The sequence below is a fragment of the Symsagittifera roscoffensis genome, chromosome 2, assembly GCF_963678635.1.
Source record: "Symsagittifera roscoffensis chromosome 2, txSymRosc1.1, whole genome shotgun sequence".
Taxonomy (NCBI): domain Eukaryota; kingdom Metazoa; phylum Xenacoelomorpha; order Acoela; family Convolutidae; genus Symsagittifera; species Symsagittifera roscoffensis.
Genome location: NC_087063.1, coordinates 65,840,364 through 65,866,293, shown reverse-complemented (window position 1 = coordinate 65,866,293; position 25,930 = coordinate 65,840,364). Strand labels below are relative to the sequence as shown.

General features: G+C 35.8%; 2 protein-coding genes across 2 annotated transcripts in view; one reads left to right on the top strand and one right to left on the bottom strand.

The window, feature by feature from the left end:
- LOC134840167 (sodium-dependent neutral amino acid transporter B(0)AT3-like) overlaps positions 1-25,930 on the top strand; it is a 337,316-nt gene that overhangs the window by 175,906 nt on the left and 135,480 nt on the right. The gene's annotated exons all lie outside the window — the stretch shown is intronic.
- On the bottom strand, positions 20,763-25,620 carry LOC134840162 (N-alpha-acetyltransferase 25, NatB auxiliary subunit-like). The gene is made up of 4 exons (XM_063855871.1): positions 24,979-25,620; positions 22,919-24,073; positions 22,180-22,701; positions 20,763-21,762 (listed from the first exon to the last, which is right to left on the bottom strand). The coding sequence occupies exons 1-4, from the start codon at positions 25,298-25,300 to the stop codon at positions 20,825-20,827; spliced, it is 2,937 nt and encodes a 978-aa protein (XP_063711941.1). The 5' UTR covers positions 25,301-25,620; the 3' UTR covers positions 20,763-20,824.

The window sequence follows — 25,930 nt, the reverse complement described above, 5'->3', positions numbered from 1 at the left end:
TACTCTGGTCGGAATGTTCTGTGCTACTTGTACAGCAACCGGCTATCCTTGTTTCCTTTTTTGTTTAGCTCGCAAAATCAACACCACGAACAATTATTGGAATAGGCGAAGTAATAGATCAAATTAAAGCCTTCTAATCATTGTTCACACAACATTAAAAGAAAATGACAATGTTTTCAGTGTCAGAAGAAAAACTGCTTTAGTTTTTTTTTTGGGTTTTAGTTCAATTTGGAGCGGGTGAAGCAAGCGAGCAAGCTTATCATAGAAAGATAACCTGTCAAATTTTTGTGCAGGCCCTGAAAATTTAGTTTTACTTCAGTAAAAAAAAGTTTTTTGAAATTGTTTTTGCGACATTTTGGGAATAAAAAATTTCCAGAACAAGTTTTTTGCCTTTTTCAGCATGACTGTCAAATTTGTCATGTTTTTTTTCTAGTTTTTTCCTTAAATATGTTCGGAACATTTTTTGCTACATGCACATCAACCGGCTATCTTTATAATTTGAGTTTCTAGGCTTCAGATAATTCGACTAAATCGAGAACGCTTTTTCTATTTGTTTCGATTCTGCAGAAATTATTGCAAATTTTGGAATAAAGTAATTTGAGTTTCTTTGCTTTAGTCAATTCGGCCAAACTGAGAACGTGATTTCTATTTGTTTCAACCCTGCGGAATTTGATGCTAATTCTGGAATAACTACCGTTTTTTACCGAAGAAAAACTACTAAACGACGTGTGATATCCTCTTACGATATGATATACGTTATCTCGACGTATTTCGACACTCAAAAAAAGAAGAACGTGGGTTTGAAATTGAATAGAGGAGGTTGTCATTGGTATTCAACGTACTAACGAACAGACAGTAGTCAATAAAGTGTTTTATATGCGCCTCGTCATGTGACTGAAACTTAATAGCTTGCAAGTGGTTTGTGCATTTGAGCTTTTGGCAGAGGTTACACTTTCAAAGTTAAGGTGACATTTTTGTCCTTTGCTTGCAACAAACTAACTTCCATCGAAAACGCCTGATTTAAGCTCACAAAAACGTGTTCTATTTGATACCGTTGCGTTTTGTCGTAGAGGTTAAAACAGAAACAGGTATCCGAAAACATGAAAACAAACCTTAATTTGGTCAAAGTTGCGTCAATATTTGTCAGAATTCAGTCGTTTTTGTTGACCGAGTATGATTTAAACTCGGTACTTAATCGAAAACAGTAAACTTCATTTTAAAGCTAAGCTCTCTACTGGAAAGACTGGTTTTCTCCATCAAAAAATTCTAATTCAACACTTAATCCAAAAAAACTGATCTCAAACTAGAAACACATCAATAAATCAGACTAAAAATCTTTAACATCCAAAATAAAAATAATCTAAAATGCATTTTAAAGTAGTTTTGATCTGGCTCGCTGCCAACATTCTCACAGTTTCTTGTATTGTGACGATGCCAGGGGTCTGTCCAAATATTCCGACAATGTCTTTCAACAAGGCTGATTTTGCTGGCGCCTGGTATATTCTGGGCCGAGACACGGATAACGATATGGAACCGTGTCAGGAAGCATTCTTCGCCCCACTGGACCAAAATGGTTGGTTGTCATTTATTAAACCTACTTAGCGTATACCTTATATGCAGAAAGTTTTTTTAAGGTTTAAACTTACAGCTTTTAAAGTTGATAATAAAGTAAGTTGTTGAAAAAACAGAGCTCAAATTCTGATGATAAAATTGATCTGCTCGAAAACATAAATGTAAAATATTTTTAAATACATTTTCGCTGCAGTTTGAAAAATACGATTTTGTCAATTTTCAGTGCAGTGTGCAAAATACTTTCCGATCAAATAAGATAAATGTCAAAGCTAATCATATTATCAACTTGTTTTTATTTCTAGAGGATGATTTCATGATGAAGGTCGCACAAGGATCTAGCAGTGACATCGAATCGTACAAAATAACCTCAAGAATTGGATCTCACTACATTGCACCAGTCCAAAACGAGAAAACTTTTGTCGCAACTGCCAACTTCGTTCCTCTAGCAAACAATGGACAAGTTGCAGCGATATATTTCTGCGAAGAGTTCGGCACATTCAAAAGCGAAAATCTCTGGATGCTTTCCAGAACTCAGACACCAAATGTCGATCAAGTTAACGACATCAAAGAGATCCTTGCAAGTAAAGGGATATCAATGGACTTGCAACAATCATCGAGAGAAACTTGTGGAGTTCCCAAAAAAGAACCCATGAAACACGAACTGAATGACCATCTCAGAACTCTGCCAGCTGATAGAAACTCTTTAAAGCCCGAACAAATCGCTTTCCTCCGGTGCGTGCAAGAGTTGGAAGCAATGGGTTTGCACAAGTTTATCAGCATTTGTTTCGATAAATCATAAATTAATGAAGTTGCATGTTATAGTGCATAAATATTTGAGTTTTTTGCAATTAAATTGAATTAAAAATTTTTGTAAAAAAAATCAGTTTTAGAAAAGAAGCTAAAAACAAGTAACCAATATTCTAGAGTTATCTAGCGATAAATAAAAAATGCTTTTGCAACTTATCAACAAAACTTTTTGAAGAACCGAATGTCTGCAGAACCAATATCTCCACTTTCGTACAATTTTTTCTTGAAAAATGTTTTCTTCATGCCCTCACGAAAAAATCTTTGACAGCAATTTTTGAACTCACGGTTTTGATATCCGAATAGGGCAGAAATGTATGTGAGATAACAATGAAATTTTGATTTTCAATGGAAATAAATTCTTTAATGCGATTGAAACAAAAAAACTTTATACAGAGGCAAAGTTGAGCTTCGCACCTTTTGCGATACAAAAAAACGTTATGTAATATGATATAAGAAAAAACTGACTATTTGAAAAACGCAACATCTTTCCTAGTTTTTAAAAATCATTAACTTTTTCAAGAGTATCCGCAATACACCGATTCTCTGGCATATTTTTAAAGTATAAAACTCGTTTTACAAACTCAATTTAGGCAAAGGAATCTTGTATGAAATTTTGCTAAAAAAATTATAATCAGACAAAATCATAATTTTAGACAATTTAAAATATAAAGCTCCCTCTTCTGACGAAAAAGTAAAGAAAAAACCAAACTAATAATACATTAATTTTTTAAGTATAGATCTAAAAAAAATTACAGGAAAAAAAAGGTTATTAAATAACGTTAAAATTAAAAGATCATAAAATTAAATACTGTAGAAAACAAAGCCCATAAAAAGATTAGATAAACAATAGTTCAAAAAATAAATTTTTCATGGGCGAAACACTTCAGTTGGCAAAAAAGAACTCCCTAGCCAGGTTCGAACCCCAGACTGTTGTTGTTCCAAACAGGCGCGTTACCTTTGTAAGCAAATCCAGTTCGAGCTGCAATTTCTGCCCAATTGGCACAAGGCAAGGCTCGCAGTTTGTCGCGGGAACTTGATAGCTAATAAGTTACTTGAATAGGTAATAATATAGTTACTGTAAACAAAACTTTATACTGGAACAAAATTTAATACTCGGTAAAAAACAAGTGCTTGCCGTTTTTGAGTGCCATATGCATACAAATTCATGAAGCAATTAGATCTAACTGAAGTGGGTTCTATTCGGTCCATTAAAACAAAAAAAAATAAGAAGCTTAAGGTTCATACTTGCCGATGACTGTCCGTCAAACCTAAAAAAAACAACATCTGGTTTTTAGTTTATTCCAGTTTAATAGCTAAATAGCTCTGTGAAATCTTACTAATGCAACTTGTCATCCTCTAAAAAGTACGATTCCCTGGAACACTTTTTGGTCCACTTGCATAAGTTATTTTTCACCGAAATTATTTTGAAACTAGACTATTTGAAAGAAAAGAAAGAAAGAAAGAAAGAAAGAAAGAAAGAAAGAAAGAAAGAAAGAAAGAATTTATTTCTCATTGTTACTGGTAAATTTGCATACTAGGAGAATTTAAATATGAAGCACCAGAAACAGTGAGGGGACAGTTAACAAACCCAATAGGGTTACAGAGCACTGCCCGTTGAAAAATTTGAAAAATTATTGACGACTGCTCGTATCAGGGCAAAGCCTTTTAAAGGTTATGGAACTGTAATAACATTCGAAAAATTAAATGAAACAAAACAAAATGAAAATTTTTTTCTTCTAAATTTTGAACTTTTAAATGAAATTAATCCCCCGTCACGCTATTTAAAGCACACAAGGATAGATTTCGTTTCTTGCAAAAAATCAATTAAGGCAAATAAGCTTCATTCAACCTATTTGGAACGATTTCTAAGACAGATTAACTCTCCGCTTACGCGTTAATAGCGCGAAATATATCGCGCGTTAATTGTCCCAAATTGGCCAAAATGGCAATTTTTAAACCCCCATAACTTTACGAAAAATGATCACAGGTGAAATATCTTTTCAAATTTGAGCTCAAGACAACAATATTTTTTGAACGATATTAAAAAATTCCGTCAAAAATGGTTAGTTAAAACGTCGAAGCTTGTCTGAAGAAAATAAAACCACCCCGAGCACAAATATTCCGTTACTTTCGTATCGAAAGTCGGAACAATAACCTTTTCCGTAAATAGTCAGGGCAACAAAACTTTTCTTTAATTCTTTCTTAGGCCAGACTATCAAGTACTTACAAAACTGCGGTCGAAGTTTATGGAGCGGAATTTTAACAATTTGTCAATTTATTTGTATACATTGGTCTGTGATTCAAAGAGAGTTATCTATATTGTCTCGTGGAGAAACGGTCAATGAATATAGAAATCCTGGATGGCTTTATTTGCTGAAAAACGAAATATATATGTGTTTTTGGCTCATGTTTGTGTTTTTTAATATAGACGCAGTTGATGTTTCAAAACATCTCAGCAATGTTTAGCTGACCAGTGATCAATTGCAATCTTTTGCCAAAAAATGAAATTTGCTTGAAAAAAAATCTGCAACTGAGAAAACTGTGACTGATTTTTTCCACTACACCAGATTATTATTGGGTCTACTACATTCAAATCCTTGTTCTCACTTCGAATGCATTTTTCAACAAACAATGTTTTTCAGCCTCCAAAGAGTAGTAAGCCGTTATTTTTGCTTGAAAATCACAGAAAACAAAACTGCTTGTATCAGGGCAAAACTCTGAAAGCTCTGACTCCCCTTTAACTGGCCTTGAATAGTTTTGATAAATGCACTATTGGCAAATTATGAAGTTATGGCTCATACCATTGAAATTGAATTGATCCAAATTGAGTCGTATATAAAATTAACAAGACTCTTTGCCAAGCTTTTAAAGATATTCAGAAAAGTGTTCATCTTATAAAAATTGGTTAAATTTCCAGAAAAATTTAGGTTTTTTTGTGAAAAGCACCCCCTCACACGGTTCAAAAAGCAAAATGGTATATTTGTTCAGAATTTCAAAGACAATGGAATATTTATGCTTGTGGTGGTTTTTTCATTCAGTTAATTTTCGGCGAGTTCAACAAATTTTTTTTATCCAATTGAAGATAATGACTCCCTAAAATCAAATGTAAAAAACGATATTTCACCTCCGATTCGTTTTGTAAAGTTATGGGAGTTTAAAATTTGCCAATTTGGCCAGGCTCTGGACTGGACTAATCTATCCGCGCTTTGAAGAATTTATGCATAATACTGAAAGCGTTACTCGAATTTTTTACGCGTAACTAATTATCCCGTAAAACAAAATCGTTCCAAATTGAATTGAGGATGGGTAATCAGTCGTATTATTTTCGTAAGACTCAAATTTTTACAATTGATCTTTGATATTGTCCAAAATTTACAGCTTTTCAAAATTTTCCCAAAAACTATTCGATATAAATTAAGAAGCAGTCGAACATTAAGGGTCAGTCGAGCAGTCCTGTTAGCTTATAGCAAAGTTGTGAATTTACCAAACAGCATACTTCAATTCAGTTTGGAACGGTTTATGAGGCAGGTTACATCTCCGCTTACGCATTATTATCACAAAATAAATCGCGCGTTATTTTCCTAAAATGGCCACATTGGGAAAATCTTTAAACCCCATAAAATTACAAAAATTGATCACAGATAAAGTATATTTTTCAATTTAATACCTCAGGAAAACATTAACTTTCACCTGAATTTTAAAAAAATATCAAAAAAAGCAAATCTAATAAACTCAAAGTTTATCAGGAGAAAAAAAAACACCCTGAGCACAAATATTCCGAGTCACTTTCTTCAAAAACCGGAACAAAAAGACCACTCACTTTACTTATCTGAATTCAATTTTGAACACGAAAAAATACTAAGTACTCATGCTAGAAAAGAAATACCTCGGCGACCCATTGCCATACCTCTTGACCACACGCTAAAAATTTTAATGAGGTGTAGTTAGAAAATGATCGTTTTGAGACAAAAAAAAGGATGAACTCAAAAAGGTTGCTGAAAGTTATCGAAGTTTGTTTACAGAGCCGCTACTACTCAACGCTTAATGCCGCTAATGTCCACTTTTTACAAAAAAATGAATTCTTTTATCGCCTCATTTAAATGAAACCGTTTCTCTCTTATATCGGCCTTTTTTGAATATTCGGTACATTTCTTCAAACCTCAACCTTGCAATTTAGTTTCAATAGCAACAATCAAATGTGTTCACTGAAATCTTGAAAAGGAGTCCGATCTGTTCACCAGAATAATATTTGTTCAGAATTATAACATTCCGGTCAAAGATGAAAGTTGAAATATCTTTCTGGTCAACGCAGTTCATATAATATTATGGTGAAAACAATCTATAGTCCAATTCAAACTATTCACCTTTACATATAAAATTCAGTACAAAAAAAATAAGTTAAATGCAACTAAAATGAAATAAACGAAGCTTGAACGAAATTATGTTTTAGTTTATTTTATACCCAATAAACTGGTTTTTGTTGACGTTGAAGACATTAAGAAAACTGTAAACTCTTATGTAAGTTTTTAGGAGAAACGTTGAAAAAAAACAAGAGAACTAGTAATAACTGCACAATACGAGAATTACTTCAAAGCCCAAAAAATTCAGTCAATTTTTTGCCCTTCTTGGAAATTTCACTGAGTTTTTTACTACTTTTTTTCGTGTTGATTCTCCCAAGTGGTTGGTGGAGTTGTTGATTCGCGGTTTTTAAACCTGTAAAAAATGCCACCTTTACAAAATACTGAACGTTTTTCTTAAAATCAACTAGGTAGAGTCACCGTCTCCCCAGGGCACAGTTTTAAGAAAAACTGTTTTTTTTTAATTGAAGTTTTAAACATCGAGAGTATCTGCAAAACATTTTTTCTTTCAGCAAACAATAAAACCAAACCGTTCTGTGGAAGAGCCACAGCAGTGCAATTCCGAATTCAAAATAAAGCAACAATCATAGTAACAGAGATTTGTGTGTAATTTGCATTGGGGTCCCTAGAATTTTTTTCGATGGCAATTTTTTCAAAAAAAACTCTAAAAAAGCTAATGCAAAAATCGATTTTAAAAAAGCTGAGACAAAATTTTGTGTGCTCCGAATCTTTTTTTTAAATCATGGTCAATAAGTAACATTCAGTCTCCAAAGTTAGATAACATTTTCTTAAATGTATTACAAATTGTTTTAAGACACATTACGAACAAGACTGCTCGTTTCAAAGCGAAGTCTTGCATATTCAGGTTCATTGAGTACATTTTCGTTGTTAAAAATGGAAGTGGTCGCAATGTTTTCAATTTTTACTGGTAACGTGCCCATGAAATTTAAAAAAAATTCGACAGCTAAGTGTTTTCGGGCCATGTTTATTACTGATTTTAACAATTTTGGGAAGAAATTGTTCCAGGTTTTTTTGGAAACTGTTTGTTCAAAACCCCTCAGTTTCAATTTTTTTTTCGATTTTGGGCTAATTGATTGGTGAGGAGTCGTTCAAACAACTTTTTTGAAGTGTCATATTTTACATACATGTATGGCAGTTTTTTAGACCAAATTTGATGATAATACAATTCCAATTTTTCAGATTACCAGACAAGTTAGGATTTATTAGATAGAAAAAGTTGAATAAACCACGAATCATATGACGGAATGGGCTTAAGCGGGACACAACAATTGAGAAAGTCAAACAATTAGCTCTAGCACCAAGAAGTAGTTAATAGAACTTGTTTACTAGTCCTTTAACGTCAAGTTTTTTAAAATTGTATTCCAAGTTTACCAAGTTTATCAAGTTTACGAATTGGGGTTTAAAAAATCACATTAAAGCCTTAAGTATGAAGAAGAGATCACAATGTTCTAAGAAAAAATAGTGCTGATCACCATGGACTAAGAAAAAATTTCAAAAAATCAATTAACTCATGCATTTCATCAATAAAACGAGATTTTGGGCACAAAAGTATGCAATAATTTCATGAAAGTTATCAATATAAACAAAATTTCAGGTGCAAATATATGCAATAAAATCATGAAAATCATCAAGCAAAACATAATTTTGGGGATTATATCTTTCTATCTTTTTTGCACGTTAAAAATTTACAAAAATTGAATTGTAATAAATTGGTTAGAAACCATCTTAAAAAGCCTAGCGATCTAAAACTGGTTTTCTTATTAAAAAAAATTTCCTTAAAAAAGCTCGGATGCAAACTCTACAAAATTGAGGGCTTCCAGTGCTAAACTTCAGCTCTAAGAACCCTCACTTAGAGAAAGATTCGTTTAAATGATCAGATTTGGTGGATAGATAACCAGATCTGGTGGATGGATGACAAGATCTTGTCGACGGATGACCAACTCTTGTCGACGGATGACCAGATTTTGTCGGCAGATGACATAATATGGTCTAGGGATGACCAGATATGGTTAACGGATGAACTAAGATTGCAGATGTGAGACCAAATCTGAATTTAAATTGAAAAAAAAAAAGATTCTTTTAGGAGTTAAATAAACTGAGGATGCTGAATATTTAAAATTGACTACTCTTAGTTTTAAAATTTAAAAAAATGAAAACAATCAAAACAGTATATTAGACTACAGTGTCAACAACATATTTATCGAATCAGAAATTACAGAACACAGAAAGAAGTTTTTAATTGTTGGAAAACAGTCCTGATTTTTGCGGCATCAAGTGTAGCGCTTTAAATCTGACATTTTGCCTTCGTGAACAGGGTGTAGTCCAGAGTGTAGTCATGAATAGTCCAGACTCCATATAGTCTTATCATCTAGATTTCCAATTTGGTTTCCTAAAACATACATGAACCAAAAAAAAAAAATTTGAAATGACCGTTTACGAGACACGCTTAAAAATTACGTTTAAAATAACTTTTAAAATTGAAGAAATCAAAAACTAATATTTGTGGCGCTTCTGTAACAAAAGTAACGCTTTTATTAAACCCTGATGTTTTATGGAAAAAATTTAATACTTCGCCAGATAAATGTGCGAAAATGTTGATAAATCAAATACAAATTTGTTGTATTGAACAAAATAAGCCCACTTTTCATTTTTGAATTGTTGCTTAAAATTCCATAAGTGTAAGGAGGGGGTTTTGCGGGGGGGGGGGGTGAGGGGTCTGATTGAGATTTGGGGGGGGGGGGGAGAGCTGTTTGGCACTGTAACTGAAGAAAACAAAATAAGTTTTACAGTTAAGATGATAACGAAATTTGGAATTTAAATGAGACTACGGGAAAAGAATGAAAGGGGTGGCGTCCCTCATGCTTGAAGGACCGAATGCTTGAAATTTATTTTAGCTTACTTTCAGTCAATCAGAATTGAGTATTCAAAATCTCAAAGTAAATCGTGAAAATCTCAAAGTAAGAAAATAAATCCAGGCCATTAATGTTTATACTGACCGAGTAGATAATTAGCAGATGAATTTTCAAGACTGAAAAATTCTTATGAACCTGAACTCATAAATTTTGATGTTTATCTGAATAGTATTGCGGTTGTAATCTGCAATTTGTATTATTTTGATTATTTTTCCATTGATTTAAATTATTTTCTGTTAATATTGATTTCGATTTTGTGAGAAAGGCATTTAGCCAATAGGAACGCTTAGCAATTTTGATTGGTTGAAACTTTTCAAGCATTCGGTCTTTCAAGCATGAGAACCCTCCCCAATGAAAAGTAATTTGTAAAATGTAGCAGCGGTACGCTGTTCAGTTTTGAAATGGCTTTAAGCTGTAATCAAACGTCAAAGGAAATGCAATGCGTGCCTTGAAATAATCAAACTGCTATGTACTGCTCTGCTGCTGATTTTACTCCTGCGCGTCTTATTCCAAATTCTGCTAAGTCTGCTTGCTTGCAAAAGTATTTTCTCAGCGTTCGTCGTGAGTCAAAATAATGTTTACAAGTTAGATCTGATCGTGTCGCGAGTAGATTTGGTTATACTAGAAGCGGGTTGCTCTTCCAAGAAGCAGATCTGGTCATACATGATGCAGATCTGGTCATGCATGCATGATGCAGATCTGATCATGCATTATGCAGATCTGGTCACGCTTACTGCAGATTTGGTCATTTGCAAGCTAGATCTGCGCATAAGAAGGTCAATCGTACGCAGTTTCACTCCTGTGCATTGATGTCACATGTCTGAACACAACTGATTGTAATTTAGGCATGCAATAAAAGTGAGCATGTCTAGAAAAACATTAAAACTTGAGTACGGGATCGATAATCTAGAAAAATAAACATCCAAAAATAAGCCAAACTAAAACTAAACGACAGAAATCATGAAAATTATCAATTAAATAAGTTTTTGGGCACAAAAGAATAGAGAAAAACATCAATATCAATAACATTTTGAGCATAAAAATAACAAAAAAATCTTCAAAATCATCAATAAAAACAAAGTTTTGGGAACAAAATACGCAATAAAATAATGAAAATTATCAAAATAAACAAAATTTTATGCACAAAAAAATTGCTATAAACTCAAAAAGTCATAAAAACTTTACTGTGTAATCATTGATTTTGCGAGATAGTATATGAAGGCAAAATTTGCTAGTACTTTTTTAATTAATCAAAATTCACGACAATTGGAGCAGGTGAACAAAAAATGAAACAATACAAGAAGGTGGGGTAAAGCAGTAGATTACCGGGAAGTTTAATAAGAAAATATAATAGTTATACCAATTGGTAAAATGTCGAGGGGCGAATCCAGGATTTTCGCGAGGTGGTCGGATCTTCAATTGTCGAAGAGTTAAATTGAGAGCTCTAGTACAGATAGGCACCAAAGTGCCATTAGTAAATTTAATTTCTTAAATAATTTTTAAAGAAACAAATTCGAGAGATTGTCAGAAAACACTTGCCCGTCAGTGTGTCATTTCGTGTAATTAACTCTGTTAAACGGAAAATTGTAGGCCAATTTTTGAAAAAAACTGAAAAAAAAGTATTTAGCTTTTTTTTCAACCCGAATCTTGACCCATAGGGCTTCACTAGTATACTACATTTCCTCTGAGAGGTATACTACATTTCCTCAGCCAAGTGCTTTTCCATGTACTACAGCACACGGAAAAGCACTTGGCTGAAAATTTACTTCTTTTCCGCTCCCTGGTAATAAATAATGAAGGTTTCTCGGAAGTTTATGACCAAACAATTTCAAACTTATTATTTTTTTTGCACGTGATAGATTTTTGATTTTTCTTCATGGCACAGACACAACTTTCATTTTAAAGTTTTTCTACTATCGAAATTGACACGCATAAATGAGGTATTTCAGTTCCTTCAAATAACCTCACCATTTACTGTGTGACAAAGCTGACGAGACAAACTGGCATAGAAACATCCACGCCTTGAACTAAAAACCTTTTCAGCCTTCAAATCTGCACTCCTTCATGAAGCGTATCGAAACTCAAGGTGCTCTTTCGAATGTGCGACAGCGCTCTTATTTTGTTCGAAATGCGACCATCGAGGAGCTACTGGTATCTAACTTGAAACCAGAAGTGAGGACTGCTATTGACCCTGTGTGCGACACTTTGGTCACAAGATCATTCGTTTTGAGTCAGAAAGAGACACAGGCATGACAGTTCTTACTTTTCCCCGTGAACATATGATTATCAACAAATTTATTCCCCTTCTATATTATGAACAGTCGCCCTCGGTTTTTATAGACTACTACAACAAAACATTTTTTTTTCGGGTTTCTGAAAAGATTACAAAAAATTATGGCTCTTTTCTACCCCCCTCCCACCTATGAATTTAAATTTTGAAACTACCTTAACATTGTTATTGTGCAATGAAACATCGCATGGTGAACAAACTGACAACTGCGAACAGATTTGTTCTTCATGTATTACATCGTAGTATTACGGGTTTAACCATAAAAAGACGTAATACAAGTTTTAAAAAAATGAAATTTTGAATGATGCGGGGAAACCGAAGAGCTTGATTTATAAACCATTCAAGTTATGTTCAAATTAGGGCATTTTTGCATACTAATTCGTAAAAAGTTAAGAGATAAACTTGGGAGAGGGGAGAAAAAAGTTATATGCAGGCGTTTGCAGATAAAATGAGACAACTCGTATCTGGAGACCAGGGCAGCAAATGGGTCATACATTCTTGGCAAGTTCAAGTAGTCGCAATGGACTTCGGCAACAACAAAAACACCCTTCTACCGACAGCACCTGGCAATTCAGATCTCGGAGATGATGAAGTTGTTAGCTTTCCGCCAGCTTGGACTGAAATAGTTAATTGTCTATGTGAACAGATGCGAGTTTTCGATATTGTATTTGATATGGCACAGTTACAGATTAGCAGTTGTCAGGATTCGGAGATGGGCAATGGAACTACTCATGTTGTGTTTCCGATCATCAAAATGTGCACGATGTGTCCGAAATTGAATTCGTTGCGAATTAGGGCTCTTTTTTACTTTTGACCCATGAATTTATATCGGGTAAACTCGATTCCCTTGTCCCTCACTTGTCACTATCACGAGTTCTCACTTTTCATTTTTATAACGTGGTAATAAGAGTCAGCTCTTTTTCCCAATTGTAAATTATCATAACAATCAGATAATACTAACAATTTTTTACAGTAAAAATTAGCGGGTGTGAGAAAAGTAAAAAGAGGTTTATCTTAGACTGAGTTTTTACTCTGAAGACTACGCGACTCCCAAGACTATAGTTCCCTAAAAACGCGACAATAGTTTTTGGAATAATTATTTGCAATGCATACGTCACATCCAGCGTGCTTCGGCTCTTTTTCCTTCTCCCCCCCCCCCCCCCACCTGCAAATTTTTACATGTAAGTTTGTTGACTACATTGTCCGATTGCTATGAAAATTTACATACAGACTAATAAGGCCACGACAAACATATTTGGTTTTCATACTAAACCTCGTAAAACCACTCGTTACACTAATATATTGTAGGTCGTGTGAGGTGGGGGGGGGGGAAGGAAAAAGAGTCCGTGCTTCCCTCCGAGCGCCTCCGCAGTAATTTTATCAGGGCACATTTAAATGTAAAATTAATAGAGAGCCTGCGGTAGAAAAAAAGCCCAAAAATAGGTGTGAGATGGTTCCTGGACTCCTCTCGGAGACACCTTATGACGTCATGTTTGACTCACCCGATGACCAGAGTATGATGTCATTCGGTCAAGTTCGCATAGATTTAAAAGAGATCATTTTGAAGGGATTGAGGTCCAGAGTGGCGATGGAACTAGTCAGAATAAATTCAGAACAACTCGAGAAGTTCCACTGGCAACAGTACGAGCACGACCCAAAAAGAGCAGACGTACAGGTACATTAGACACTTTAGAAGTCCCCTTTTTGTCTTTCTCTGACAGTCTGCTTCCAAAATAGTATCTAAAATGGGTTCTTGGCTCTTTTCCAGTTCCCCATCTTTGATTTTTTCTGAAAGTCAATATATTAAAGTCAATTTAAAGTGACTTTTCTTTATATAAACTGGCTCTTTTCCAGTTTCACCCCCCCCCCCCTTTCAAATTCAATACTGAAAAGTCTATTTAACATTGTCATAATGCAATGAAATTTGGCGTGGTGAACAAATCGACAATTCTCAACAGATTTGTTCTTCATACTTTACAGCGTAACATCGCGCATTTAGCCGTAATAACACGTAAAACAAACATAAAACTCGGTATTTTGAAAGGGGGGGAACTGGAAAAGAGCCTATAAACTGCATTAAAAAGTGTCAACGTGAACAAGTGAACAAATTTTGCAACATTTCTTACATCCAAAATGCCGTGTGAACAATTTTTGAACAGCTTAACTTTGTAATTTTCCGAGAGGGGTGGGGAACTGGAAAAGAGCCCTAGAGTGGCATTTTTTTCTACAACACATCCCCCCCCCCAACAAGTCAATTCTTCAAATCCCTCGATATATTTGAAATTCCATTTTGAAAAACCGTTTTAACGTTGTCATAGTTCAATGAAACTTGGCATGGTGAACAAATTAATTTTTATGAACAGATTTGCGCTCTTTTTCAGTCTCCCACCCTTTGTAAAATTACAATATAAAGTTGTTTAAAAATTGTTCGTTGGCAATATGCATGTAAGAAATGTTGTAATCACTTGTTCACACTGACACGTCTTAATGCAGTTTATAACATGAAACGTCATTTAAAATAGACTCCCCTTCCATATAGAAGTTTTCGAAATAAAAGCAAGGGAGTCTGGAAAAGAGCCCTGATTTGTTTTTCATACAGTCACGGGACAGAAAGTGCAGCTTTTTTTATTTCAATGCGCAAACGAACAGTTTTTGTCGTTTTCTCAGCAACTTTTTAAGATATAAGGTGCAAAAATTGACAAAAGCTAAATAAAATTATTTAAAAGAACTTAGCTGGGCCAAAAATTGAGAAATCTTGTTTCGAAAGCATTAATCAGCCAATATCTCATAACTAGTTTTAGAGATGTTCTTGCTGTGGAAACACCCTCGCAAACAATATGAATTAATGGGCTCAAAATAATTGCAGCTGATTAGCTTAATTTAACCCTTATCCCACCTAAAATCGACAAATAACATAATTGAAAAGGTTACTTGGCCCGGCGTCGAAAACAAAGTCAACAAAAGATATATTCCAATAAATTAATCGAGAAACTACTGCTAATCGGTAATTTTGTTGTTTGCAAATTTTGTCCAACTTTCTTGTGTAAGCTGCGAAAAACGTTTAATGTATACGTCGTCAAAATAGATTTGACTTTTTGCGACGCCGGGCGAAGGAATTTTTTCACTTTTCATAAGGCTCATCAGCTTCAAAAAGAACTATTTTGAGCCCATGATTTCACATTCCTTATACTGTTTGAGAGAAAGTTTCCACAGCAAGAACAACTCTAAAACTAGAAATGAGATACTAGCGGATTTATGCCTTCAAAACAAAATTTCTCATCAGGCTTTTAGCCAAAAAGCTAAAAAAAAAACAGTAGAATAACAACAAAAATATGAGCTTTTGAAATGTGTGGTGGACTGTGGGAGGTAGTGGAAAAGAGCTTAAATGGGCACTTTCCCACTTCACTGCACTATTCAACTTTTCTAACGTTTTAGTTGTTATACGTATTGTTGAAGCTAAACACGTAATTTTACAATGTAAAATATGCAGAACAAATAGGTTCATCCTTGTTAGTTTGCTCACAATGCCAAGTTCCATAAAATTTTGACACTGCTCAAGTAGTTTTTTAAAATTGAAGTTGAAAGGTGGGCGGGGTAGTGGAGGAGAGCCCGAAAATGTTGGTTATAAATCATACTGTCGCATACCAAAAAGAACAAAAGCATAGATTTCATCAATTTTTCAAACTCCTGTATTAAGTGAGAAAACCGGTATCCAAAAACAAAGCAAAGCCAACCATCACTACAAAGTTATATCGACTAGAAAAGTCAATTTTTGTTCCGACTTTCGATACGAAAGTAACGGAATATTTGTGCTCGGGTTGGATTTTTTGTTTTCTTCAGACAAATTTCGACTTTTTAACTAGCCATTTTTGACGGAATTTTTTTTATATCATTCGAAAGCTATTGTTGTCCTCCTGAGCTTATATTTCAAAAGATATTTCACCTGTGATCATTTTTCGTGAAGTTATGAGGGTTTAAAGGTTGCCATTTTGACCAATTTGGGACAATTAACGCGCGATATAATTCGCGCTATTAACGCGTAAGCGGAGATTTAATCCGTCTTAGAAATCGTTCCAAATTAGTTCGAAGAAGCTTATTTGCCATAATTGATTTGTTACAAGGATCAAAATTTATTCTTTTGTACTTTATATGGCGTGTGGGGGGATGATTTTCATAAAAAATTTCAAATTTTAGAATTTTTTTTTCCATTTTTATTACAATTTATTAAACATTAAAAGGCAGTCGGATCATTCAGGGCTTCACCCTGATACGAGCAGTCTTGTTTAGCTTTCTAATGTTTCATATGTGCAATCATTTGAAGTTATCCGTTGTCAAAAACAAGAACTGGTAGAAGGCGACAAATGGTAGTATTTTAGGAAAAGCGACTACTTGCATCAACCGACATTTATTACCAACAAAAACGGTTTAATATTCGGTATGAGTGCAAAAAAAATCAATGAAAGGCGCGTTATTAGCTGCTTTGATGAAGCAAGCCCAATTCCCTGAATTTAGGGCCAGCTTGCCTCACCGAAAACAAAAAAGAATTTTTAATTATTGCTCGCGCAAAAATTGTTCGAAAGGCTTCATAGTGGCCTTTTCAGAATCCACAACAATCTGCAATAGCACCAAAGACTGATTAATATCTGCCAATTGTCGGATTGCGTAAATATGTTGAGCCTTGCTTTTGTTTGGCAATTAAGAGAAGAATTGTAATATAAAAATCAGATCAGCAATCATCTTGATCAAAATTTCAAATGGTTCTGATATGTTAAAAAAAGTTTTTTGCAACAAAAAGAGAGCCTGGTTGTAGAAAACAGCATTCTCGAGTTTTAAATAATTTCACTCAAGATCAAAAATCGAAGCAAAAACGTGGCAAAAAACGATGCGACAAAAAAAATAACTGAATTCAAAACAATTGTACGCAAAAGCTTTCGCCGTTCGAAATGTTGAACTTTACCAGGTGTATGACATGTTTTGGGCCATAAAAGTTTACTCAATTCAGCTACTCACAATTTCTTGACGATGGGTTCATCAAATTTATGCGACAAGAAGTATTCACACAATACGAATTTTGCCGAAACATTTCTTCAAAAGGAAAACACTTTTTAATAGTTTCAATTTTTTCATTCTTGATAGCATTAAGTCAACGCAAAAGCCGCTGAGCGAAAACTTCTTAGCCTTTTATCTACACGACTTGCTTAAGTTTCAGTACTAATGCTGCAACTTCAAAAAAATATCGTTGAAAACTCACTTACGCATTTTAAAAGTCTGAACTTTTTTGTCAAACGCTTTCGTCTACATGGGAAGTTTTGAAACTGTCATTCAAAAACTTTTTTAAAACAAATACAAACTAATTTTGTTATTTTCGCATTTTAAAATTGTACGTTGCTATGATTCCCATAGTAGTCTGTTGGAGCAATTCGACGGGGGGGTGTAGACCCTAATGTTTTAAGGTAGGCTATAGACTATCTGGTCTAGGCTATAGACAGGCAAACTTGACATATTTGTCTAAAAAAACTTTTGTTTACGTCCACTACCTCGCTTTAATAAACAAGAATAAAATTAGTTAATATACTTCAGCGTCCTCACTCACCACGGAGGGTAAAATCTGTTGTTGCAAATTTGACATACTTGTCTGAGAAAAAATTTTGTTTATGTCCACTACCTTGCTTTAATAAACAATTATGAAAATTTGACTGCTAAAAAATCGAATGTTTTTTAAACCTTACCATCTGAAGCTTGCCATCAAGAAAACTATCACATCATTTTACATAGGATTTTAAACCTTCCCGTTTGGGATCTTAAACATTGCTGTATCGGGCGCTAAAAATTACCATCTTACCATCTGAAACCTTTAACCTATCTTAATGCATTGGGGAATCTATTCTTTATGTTAATACATAGGGTGTAGACCGCATAGTCTATAGCCTATCTTAATACATGAGAGTATATTACAGTTATATTAGTATTTTACAAGAGAGTATACACCCCCCCCCCCCCACCTCCCGGCTGAACTGCTCCAACATATACTACTCCCGCTCTACAAAATAGTTCCATACTAAACACGACTCGTGTTATACTATATACTATTCATACTATACATGACTCGAACTCTAACACTTAAAAGCTAATTGGCCTTGTTAACTCCATCCATGTGCGACTCAAAACTTAACACTTGAACGAGACCAGTTAAAGAGGGGAGCGGTGGTGAAGTGGTTACGTCTCCGCCTCTCAATCGAAAGGTCGGATGTTCGAGGCCCACCATGATCCGTGCTCGTTGCTTGAGGGTGAAGCAACATTACCCAGCCCAGCAAAATATCCAAAAAAATGGCATGTAGTTCTTAAACCGGGGTACAATAGCCATTCGCCGTGATGAGCTGTACAGCTCTTGTTTTGGTCCTTTCCCCCGTGGATAAATTGTCTTAATCTAGAAGAGCAGTTGGAACATTCAGGGCTTTGCCCTCATACGAGCAGTCCTGTTGTTTTATTTGTGCAACCTAAATAAAAATGATGTTTCGTTTCGCTGCAATCAAAAATCACATTACTGAAATAATGATACGTTGTCAAATTTCATGGTTTAGATTTGAGACAAAAAAATTGGACTGCCCTCTAGCAGCAAAGCCATGCGAAAGACAATTTCAGATATGACACTTCTGACAGCAGCTGAAAAAAGATCACTTTTTCCCCTGGGCTGCACAGGTTTTCAAGTTACTCAAAAACAATATTTACACGAAAGCGAAGAAAAAAAATAGCAACAAAAATGCAAGAAAGTAGCAATAAAAAGGCAACATTGCAAAAAAAATGTCTACAGAAAATCACATTCCAAAAGGAAACAAATACTGTGAAAAATTGGAGTCTATATAGGAATTTTTGTGAAAGTTTGCCTCTAATCAAATTGGAATGATCATTTGATCTCGTTGAAATTTGTCTCAAGTAGATCTCTTTGATTCAGAAAAATAAAACAAAAAATAATTTTTTTTTATATATGAATCAACAAAACTTTGCTCTAAAAGTAAATTCGATAGGAAAAAAGTGGGTTTGGCGTTGTAACATTACGCTCTCAAGCTCGATCGAGTAAATATTGGGCGAGCTCCGTGGCGACCTTAGCTTAGTAAGTCTGTCAGCACTTTCGAAATCTACTGAAAAGATATCCCGAGAAATTGGGAATCCCGAGAATGTTTTTCTTCAAACTCAGTCCACTTGTTTATTGATTTTACATCATGTTGCATTCGGCCTCCTCCTCAGCATATCCTGCATAGTGCTTTTAGTTACAATCCATGGTATTCCTACAGGCATGTATTTTGAATCATCATATTTTTAGAGGGGTTCAGCTGATGATTTTAAATTCAACACTTCAATATTTTTAAGCTTTGAATTCAAACAATTTAGTTCACGTTAAAAACTCTAGGAATAACAAACACATCGTATCTCCTCCTACATCGAAAATGAAGCAACATCAGAGCATCAAATCGATGCTCAGAAGAAAACAGCTCTGTCTATCACCAAAAATGCTCATCAGCTCATTCTGCTTATTTGTCAGGTTCTCATGAGGTATCTTTGCCAGCTGAAAGGTCTCAAGGAACTGGAGATATTCGCCAGTAACCTCTGCGAGGATGAGGATGAGCTGTTTCATGTATCACACGAGGCACTTGAGAAACTGGATAAGATCAGAGTGTACATGTTCACTATGGACCCACAAGCCATACACTCACTCAGCTCAATAGTCATGACTAAAGTGAGACCCCATCTTCTCGGTGGTTTAAAATATGCAGTCTTTAGTCATTTATTTGTTAAATCAAGTCACTTCAGATTAATGCTCACACGAGTTCGATAACACTTAACAATATGCTAGACTGACTTCCAATATATGTCAAAATTTGGCACGCCGAGAGAAATTGAAAACAGCAACCTCGGAAAATATGTTTTGATTTTAACTTTTTCTTCCAGACAACATGGTTTACTTTTCTCAAGGTGGACAAGCTGAAGGACATCACAGTATGGTGTGAGGATGAGATCCCAGTTGACAGGGCAGAGTTAGTGCTCCTCTTCATGAGTTTCATAGCATCCTGTCAGCCTAATCTGAAGAAACTCTGTCTCGGTCTGCCCCTCAAGAACAAAGACATAGTGCACCCAGTGAAGTCTATTCTGGACTGCTGCGGACGTCTAGAGTCTTTCATCTTTAAGGCAAGCACGCCACCTTTATCTTTGATTAGTAAAATTAACTTTGCAGTCAATAACTTGATATGAATTCTCTATATTCTAGAGTCAATGAATACACTTATATAGGTCGTGTGGACTTTTGAGTTTTACAGTGAAAATACTATTAAGTTGTCACACAATTAATTTCCTATGCGGTCGGTAAATTACGCTTTCTATTACCAAAATATCAAAAGGCGCAAAAAAAACCCAAATGGCTTGTTTCATAAATGTATGTTTAATTTCAAAAGTCCATGGGGAGGGAAAATGAAATGAGCGATATATACAGCCGGAGAAAACTATCGTAAATATAAAAGTTTTAGGACAAAACCTATATTTTGCTTTAGGTGCACAGAGAAGAAGATATAGCTCCACTCGAAGATCTCAAGGCCAAACACAAACACTTTATGCCCATTAGAATTGACAGCTCACACTTGCAAAGTGTGGACCAATCAGTAAGAGGCTGGTATGAAGTGAAATGCGTGATGACCAAAGAGAAAGATGAGTCCAAGGAAAAGGAATCCAAGAGACATAGCAGCAAAAAAGACCTTCACAGTAAGAGCAGCAGCAAAAAAGAACTCCATAGTAAAAGTAGCAAAAAAGATGTCACAGGCAAAAAGTAAATTTCAATCAAGCGAAGGAGGGCAAAGCAAACATACGAAATACATTCAAAAATTCATCTTTTTCAAGTATTCAATTTTAACTGTACATAATTTATTAATTTGGGAAAGGCTTGAATTTAAGTTATTTTTCAACAGTTCTGCGTCAACCTCAGCCGGCCATTCAGTCTCGTTTATTCTATTTTTCACTTTCTCCGTACAAATGATAATTTTCTCCAATAAAAGTTTGGGACTGGTAGAAATACTCTCGTCCACACCATTATCTTTCGCGCGCCTTCTCTGCTTTTCTGACTGGATACTGATGGTCAAACAGAAAACAGCCAGCGCTTCCGCAACCATTTTAAGTTCCATCAAATTATCCACATTTATCTGATGATTTGCAAGTATAAAAGAGTCCGTGGCCATTCTTTCGACGGAGCTTATGATCGATTTTGATATTACTGCAAACTTCGGAGTTTGTGATCTGCTATCGGCATCTCCGTTGGTCATATTAGTATTATTAATGTCATCTACAGAATCCAAAAGCTCGCCGTAGAAATTTTTCAAGTCCAATTTGACAAACAGATGCAGTGGGCACGTGAAAGGACTAAAAGGGTGACCTTGCATCTTCTTGTAAAATTCGTGATCTCTCAGTTTACCCCAAATCGCAATACTATCTGAAGCTGCAAGTTTAAAATCTGAGGTTAGCTTTGAAATTGAGAGAGAACTACATTTAGGAGTCGATTTCTGCTTGTTATTGTATGAGCACATAAGCAGTGATATTGTGGACACCAATGTATATCGAACTTTCAACCAAGCTAGTTCCAGATCGTAAGATAGTTTCTTGATTTGCTCACTTGCCCAGTCGATCTCGGCCGGTTCCCAGCTGTAGTTAAGGTCGAAGTCTCTATCGTCTTCCCAGGCATCCCACTCGCTTAGTACTTGTGTGTAGTCTCCGAGGAATTCGCTTGATTCTTCTCGCCTACTTTCTAGGGTCTTAGCTGAGTCTAAAAAAATCAAACTGGTTAACGAATAGCAGTACTTCATAATATCGCAAACCCAGTTTTTTGAAAGTGATACAAAACCCCTAAAGTTAAGCTCGCCAGGAAAACACTATTGAAAGCTTAAAAACGCACGTACAGACACTTATATTCTATTTATAACTTGAATAAATTCATAAATCCTATCGCAATTGATCGTATTGCTAATCATCTATAAAATACAAGAAAAAAATTTCAAGCAAAGTTTTCAACAGACTTGAAAAACATTTTGGTAATTTTGCCCACAGATCGAGCCGCGGCTGAAAATGCTTTGGACATATTTCTTTCGATTTAGCGTAAGAAAAACGATACAATCGCAAGATCTACCGCACTCAGTGAGTAGTTCCAACACATCGTGCATTTTTTTGAATCGATGATTGTCACCTATTTCTATTATATCCAGCATCATATCTTCCACGATACACTTGATGAAGGCGAACGACTTCAGGAGACTCTGTTTCCACTGCAGCATGTCCACCACTTTCCTGTATACTCCATTCCTATACCCCTGGATCAGATACTCCGGCACCTGGCGCACACTACTCTGGATATACCTAATCAATGCAGGGTGCATCAGTCTTGCTTCTTCATGGGCGCCGCAGCCAGCGAGTCGGTTACTCACAACCCAGCATGTGGTTTGCAGCAGGAACTGTTTGATTTGCATGCGGTCCATCAGCTCAGCACTCACTTGCATGAGACCCATCTGCTGGTAGATTCTCAACATCACCATCAGTAGTTGAGAATCAACAGGAGAGTCCAAGAGTGCCTCTTTCAGTCGATCTACAGCTGTCCATAAGTACTTTTGCTCCCGTGACTCGCTCAACATGTAGGCGTCTATCAAGTAGTGTGATGCCAGAATCATAAACTTGGAGCTGTATTGCGGCTCTGTTGACTGAAGTTCTTGGCCTGAACAGAGACTCCATTATTGAATTCTCAGTATTTTCATACACAATCACAATATTATAAACAAATGTCAAATGAAATGTGTAATAAATCGAGCGATTCTGAAATAAAACTAAAATTAAATAAAATTTGGGAATGCAAAAATTATCAACGAAATTCAAGTCCAATTAAAAGCACAGTTTCAAATATCTATGTTCTAATTCATAGAAAATTAACTAACCTAGTGGAAGGTACTTCCTATAGAGTTTTGTCAGTGTCTCACTCCTTGAAACACACTGTTCTTCAGTCAAACTACCCCTCTCCCTCGCCAGCTTTCTCTCCACTTCACACACCGACATCAAACTATACATATCCCCCAAACTGAGTGGAACCTCGTCTCCTTTCCCACTTTCTAGTTCTCTCATTTTCGATGCCACTTCTCCAACTAGGCAATCACATACGTCAGCTGAGAGACACTGTCGCACGTAGTTGAAGAAAGGCGATTTGTGACCGAAAGACTGGTAGAAAGAAACAACCAAACTGGACATACTCGGAAGTTGAGGCTCACCCGAGTAACTAAGCTCCTCTTCGTCCATCTTTTTTCTCAGATGAAGTAGTGCAAAATGGTGACCAATACACTTCACATTCTTTTCTCTCTCAGCTATCAAAAATTCAACCAAGGATCCTAAGTGGAACAATTCGACCTCCTCAGGATCCGATCCTTCTTCCTTCGTCTGTTTTTTTGTTTCAACATAAGCCTTCATTAACTTGTCGAAAAAGATCCAATCGGCTGAGGATTGCATGGAAGAAATAGCGTCTCGGCAAATCGGAATGAGCTCATCATACGATCCTAGTTCATCCATATATTCAACCTGTCGTCTCAGCCTCAACACTGGAAGTTCCTTGTCATACACAGAAACGTGTGTAGTGAAAACATTCAAGGCACTTGCATAGTCTTTCAATTCTTCCAGAATCATTAGAAGAAGGTCGACTTGTTCCAGTTTTGTAGCACCAATTTTCGAGGAGTCACTTAAACTCTTCTCCATCATTTTTCTAGCCAGCGGTAGTTGAACTTTGACTCCATTTTCTTTGTCTTTCTGTCCTTGTTGAAAAACTGCCATGACTGCCCAGAAGTAGAATGGTTTAGCAGTTATCGGTAAATGATACGTAGCGGATGCAGTCGATAGTTTATTCAACTGTAATGCTCTTAGTTGTTGCATCTTGAAGTTGTCCGTTCGCACGTGGGCCATCACAAGACATGTTAGCAGGTCCTCGTTCTTCGGGTTCTTCTCAACTGCCTTGGCGTAGAGGTCTTCGATATCTGCGTACTTGTGCATATCTCGCAGACATAATGAGAACACGCTTAGAGATCCATCATCTTCAGGACCTTCTTTGACTAAAACAAATAAAGCAACTATTAGCCCACGGTTTATCGAATTTACTTACTGAAGACATTAATATTCGAACAAACTAATATTCCGAGGACACAGCTCCCTGCTTCGTTTTGCGCATCCTTATTTAAATCGAAAAAATACGCTCGCTACATACTAAAGAGAACAAGGATAGCCAGTTGCTGTGCAAGTAGCACAGAATGTGCCGATCATAATTTTAAAAACTAAGTTTTTTAAAATTGATTTCTTTTTTTTGTGACGATTAAAAAAAGACAAAAACATCATAACTTTTTTCTCTTTTTTAATAAAAATTTCATTGAATTTTTTTATTCTCAAGATGGCGCTAAAATAACTTTGAAAACTTGTTTTAATAAATGTTTCATGGGGAAAAATCATGGCTTATTTACTACTAATCTGCAACTATCCTTCTATAATAAGCTTGCTCCCTCGCTGTACTCGCTCGAAATAGGACGAAAAAATCAAAAAATTCGAACCTTTTTTCTCAACACTGGGAAATAATAGGACATTTTTTACTGTCGTTTGAATCGCGACTGAAAGCGCTGTAATATGATATATCACGCAACCCAGTCCGATGACGATTTGTGGTTCCTGATTTTGCGTAGAAAATTTTTTTTAAAAACAAAAAAAAAAAACGAAAACACCCGAATACAAAGTTCCTCCCCATGTTCAATGGTCGGAACAAAAATGTTTTGTCACTAGTAGAGGGACCCTTTTTCTAAAAAAAAAAACAAGAAACTGCTGAGACAAATAGCCTGTAGCCCAGAAAATGCATAAAGGCATCTCATCAAGGTTCGCAAGTCGGAGCTTTCAATCATCGATATGCGGTCTTAATTAAAGAAATCTTAGGTCTACGAAAAAAAAAACATTTTTAGTTCATTGCTCAATTTACTCAATGCGTCGGCGTATTCAGTGGCTTCTTGCTGTCTTCCAGGCATACGCCACAGACACAGACACTTCAGAGCCTTCGCCTGGTGCGCTGCAGCCACACAACTTCCACTATTTCCACCTGCCCCTTTATTATTCTGCTGTGCATTAGTCGGTTTAGCGTTGGTGTTCTTTTTCAGGAACTTATCTAGTTGGCATATGGCTTGCTTGTAGTTTCCCTCGTCCACCAGATCAAAAATGGGCTTCAGTTTCCGCTCGTCCTTCACACTGACCGCCGGCTGCGGCACATCCTTGTCCCTCTCCCTTTTCCCGCCTCCACTGCTCATCAATTAAATATCTGAAAAACTGAAGACGGTTTTACTGATGCCGGTGGCTAAGGCGCAGCAATGATAGAAAATAACAGCCAGGGGTATTAATAAAGGCGAACTTCTTGAATCCTGGAAGTTGTCATAGCTCAAAATAATTAGGCTCGCAACGATCAAAATTATAACCTAGTATTTCATTTTACCTCGAACTGATAAAAAGTAGCGGGTAGGGTGTAAAATGGACACCCCATTTGATGTAGAGACGACGCCGAGCTTCGCGGTAACTCCGACACACCTTACACAAAGCATTACAAGCTAGCAAATAGAAAAAGACGGATGCCACTAAGTAGCAACAATTATTTGAGGTCCGTTGAGACAAAATTGCCCCAAACATCTTTGTTATAAAAAAGTTTAAAGACCCCAAATTGCTGCGCCCAAGGAGGAAACACGAAAACGTATAAAACAAACTTTGTGCTCTTTAAAACGACATATCATGAGGCAACTAGGTCGATATAACATATGAAGAAATTATACCAAACTTATAGCTCAATAACCTGCATCCAAAGGCAGATCTAAATATTTCTCGAAGGAGGGGGGTTCAAAAACTTCTTTTTAGGTCGACCAAATTGATTTATTCAGCTCTCCCAAATC

Bases quoted from the DNA above. Each gene is read 5' to 3' on its own strand.
- LOC134840162 (XM_063855871.1), bottom strand. From the start codon at position 25,300: ATGAGCAGTGGAGGCGGGAAAAGGGAGAGGGACAAGGATGTGCCGCAG. The intron at 22,702-22,918 runs GTTAGTTAATTT...GTCTCTGTTCAG, and splicing joins TAGGAAGTACCTTCCACTAG to GCCAAGAACTTCAGTCAACA. The intron at 21,763-22,179 runs GTGACAATCATC...TGATTTTTTTAG, and splicing joins GCTGGATATAATAGAAATAG to ACTCAGCTAAGACCCTAGAA.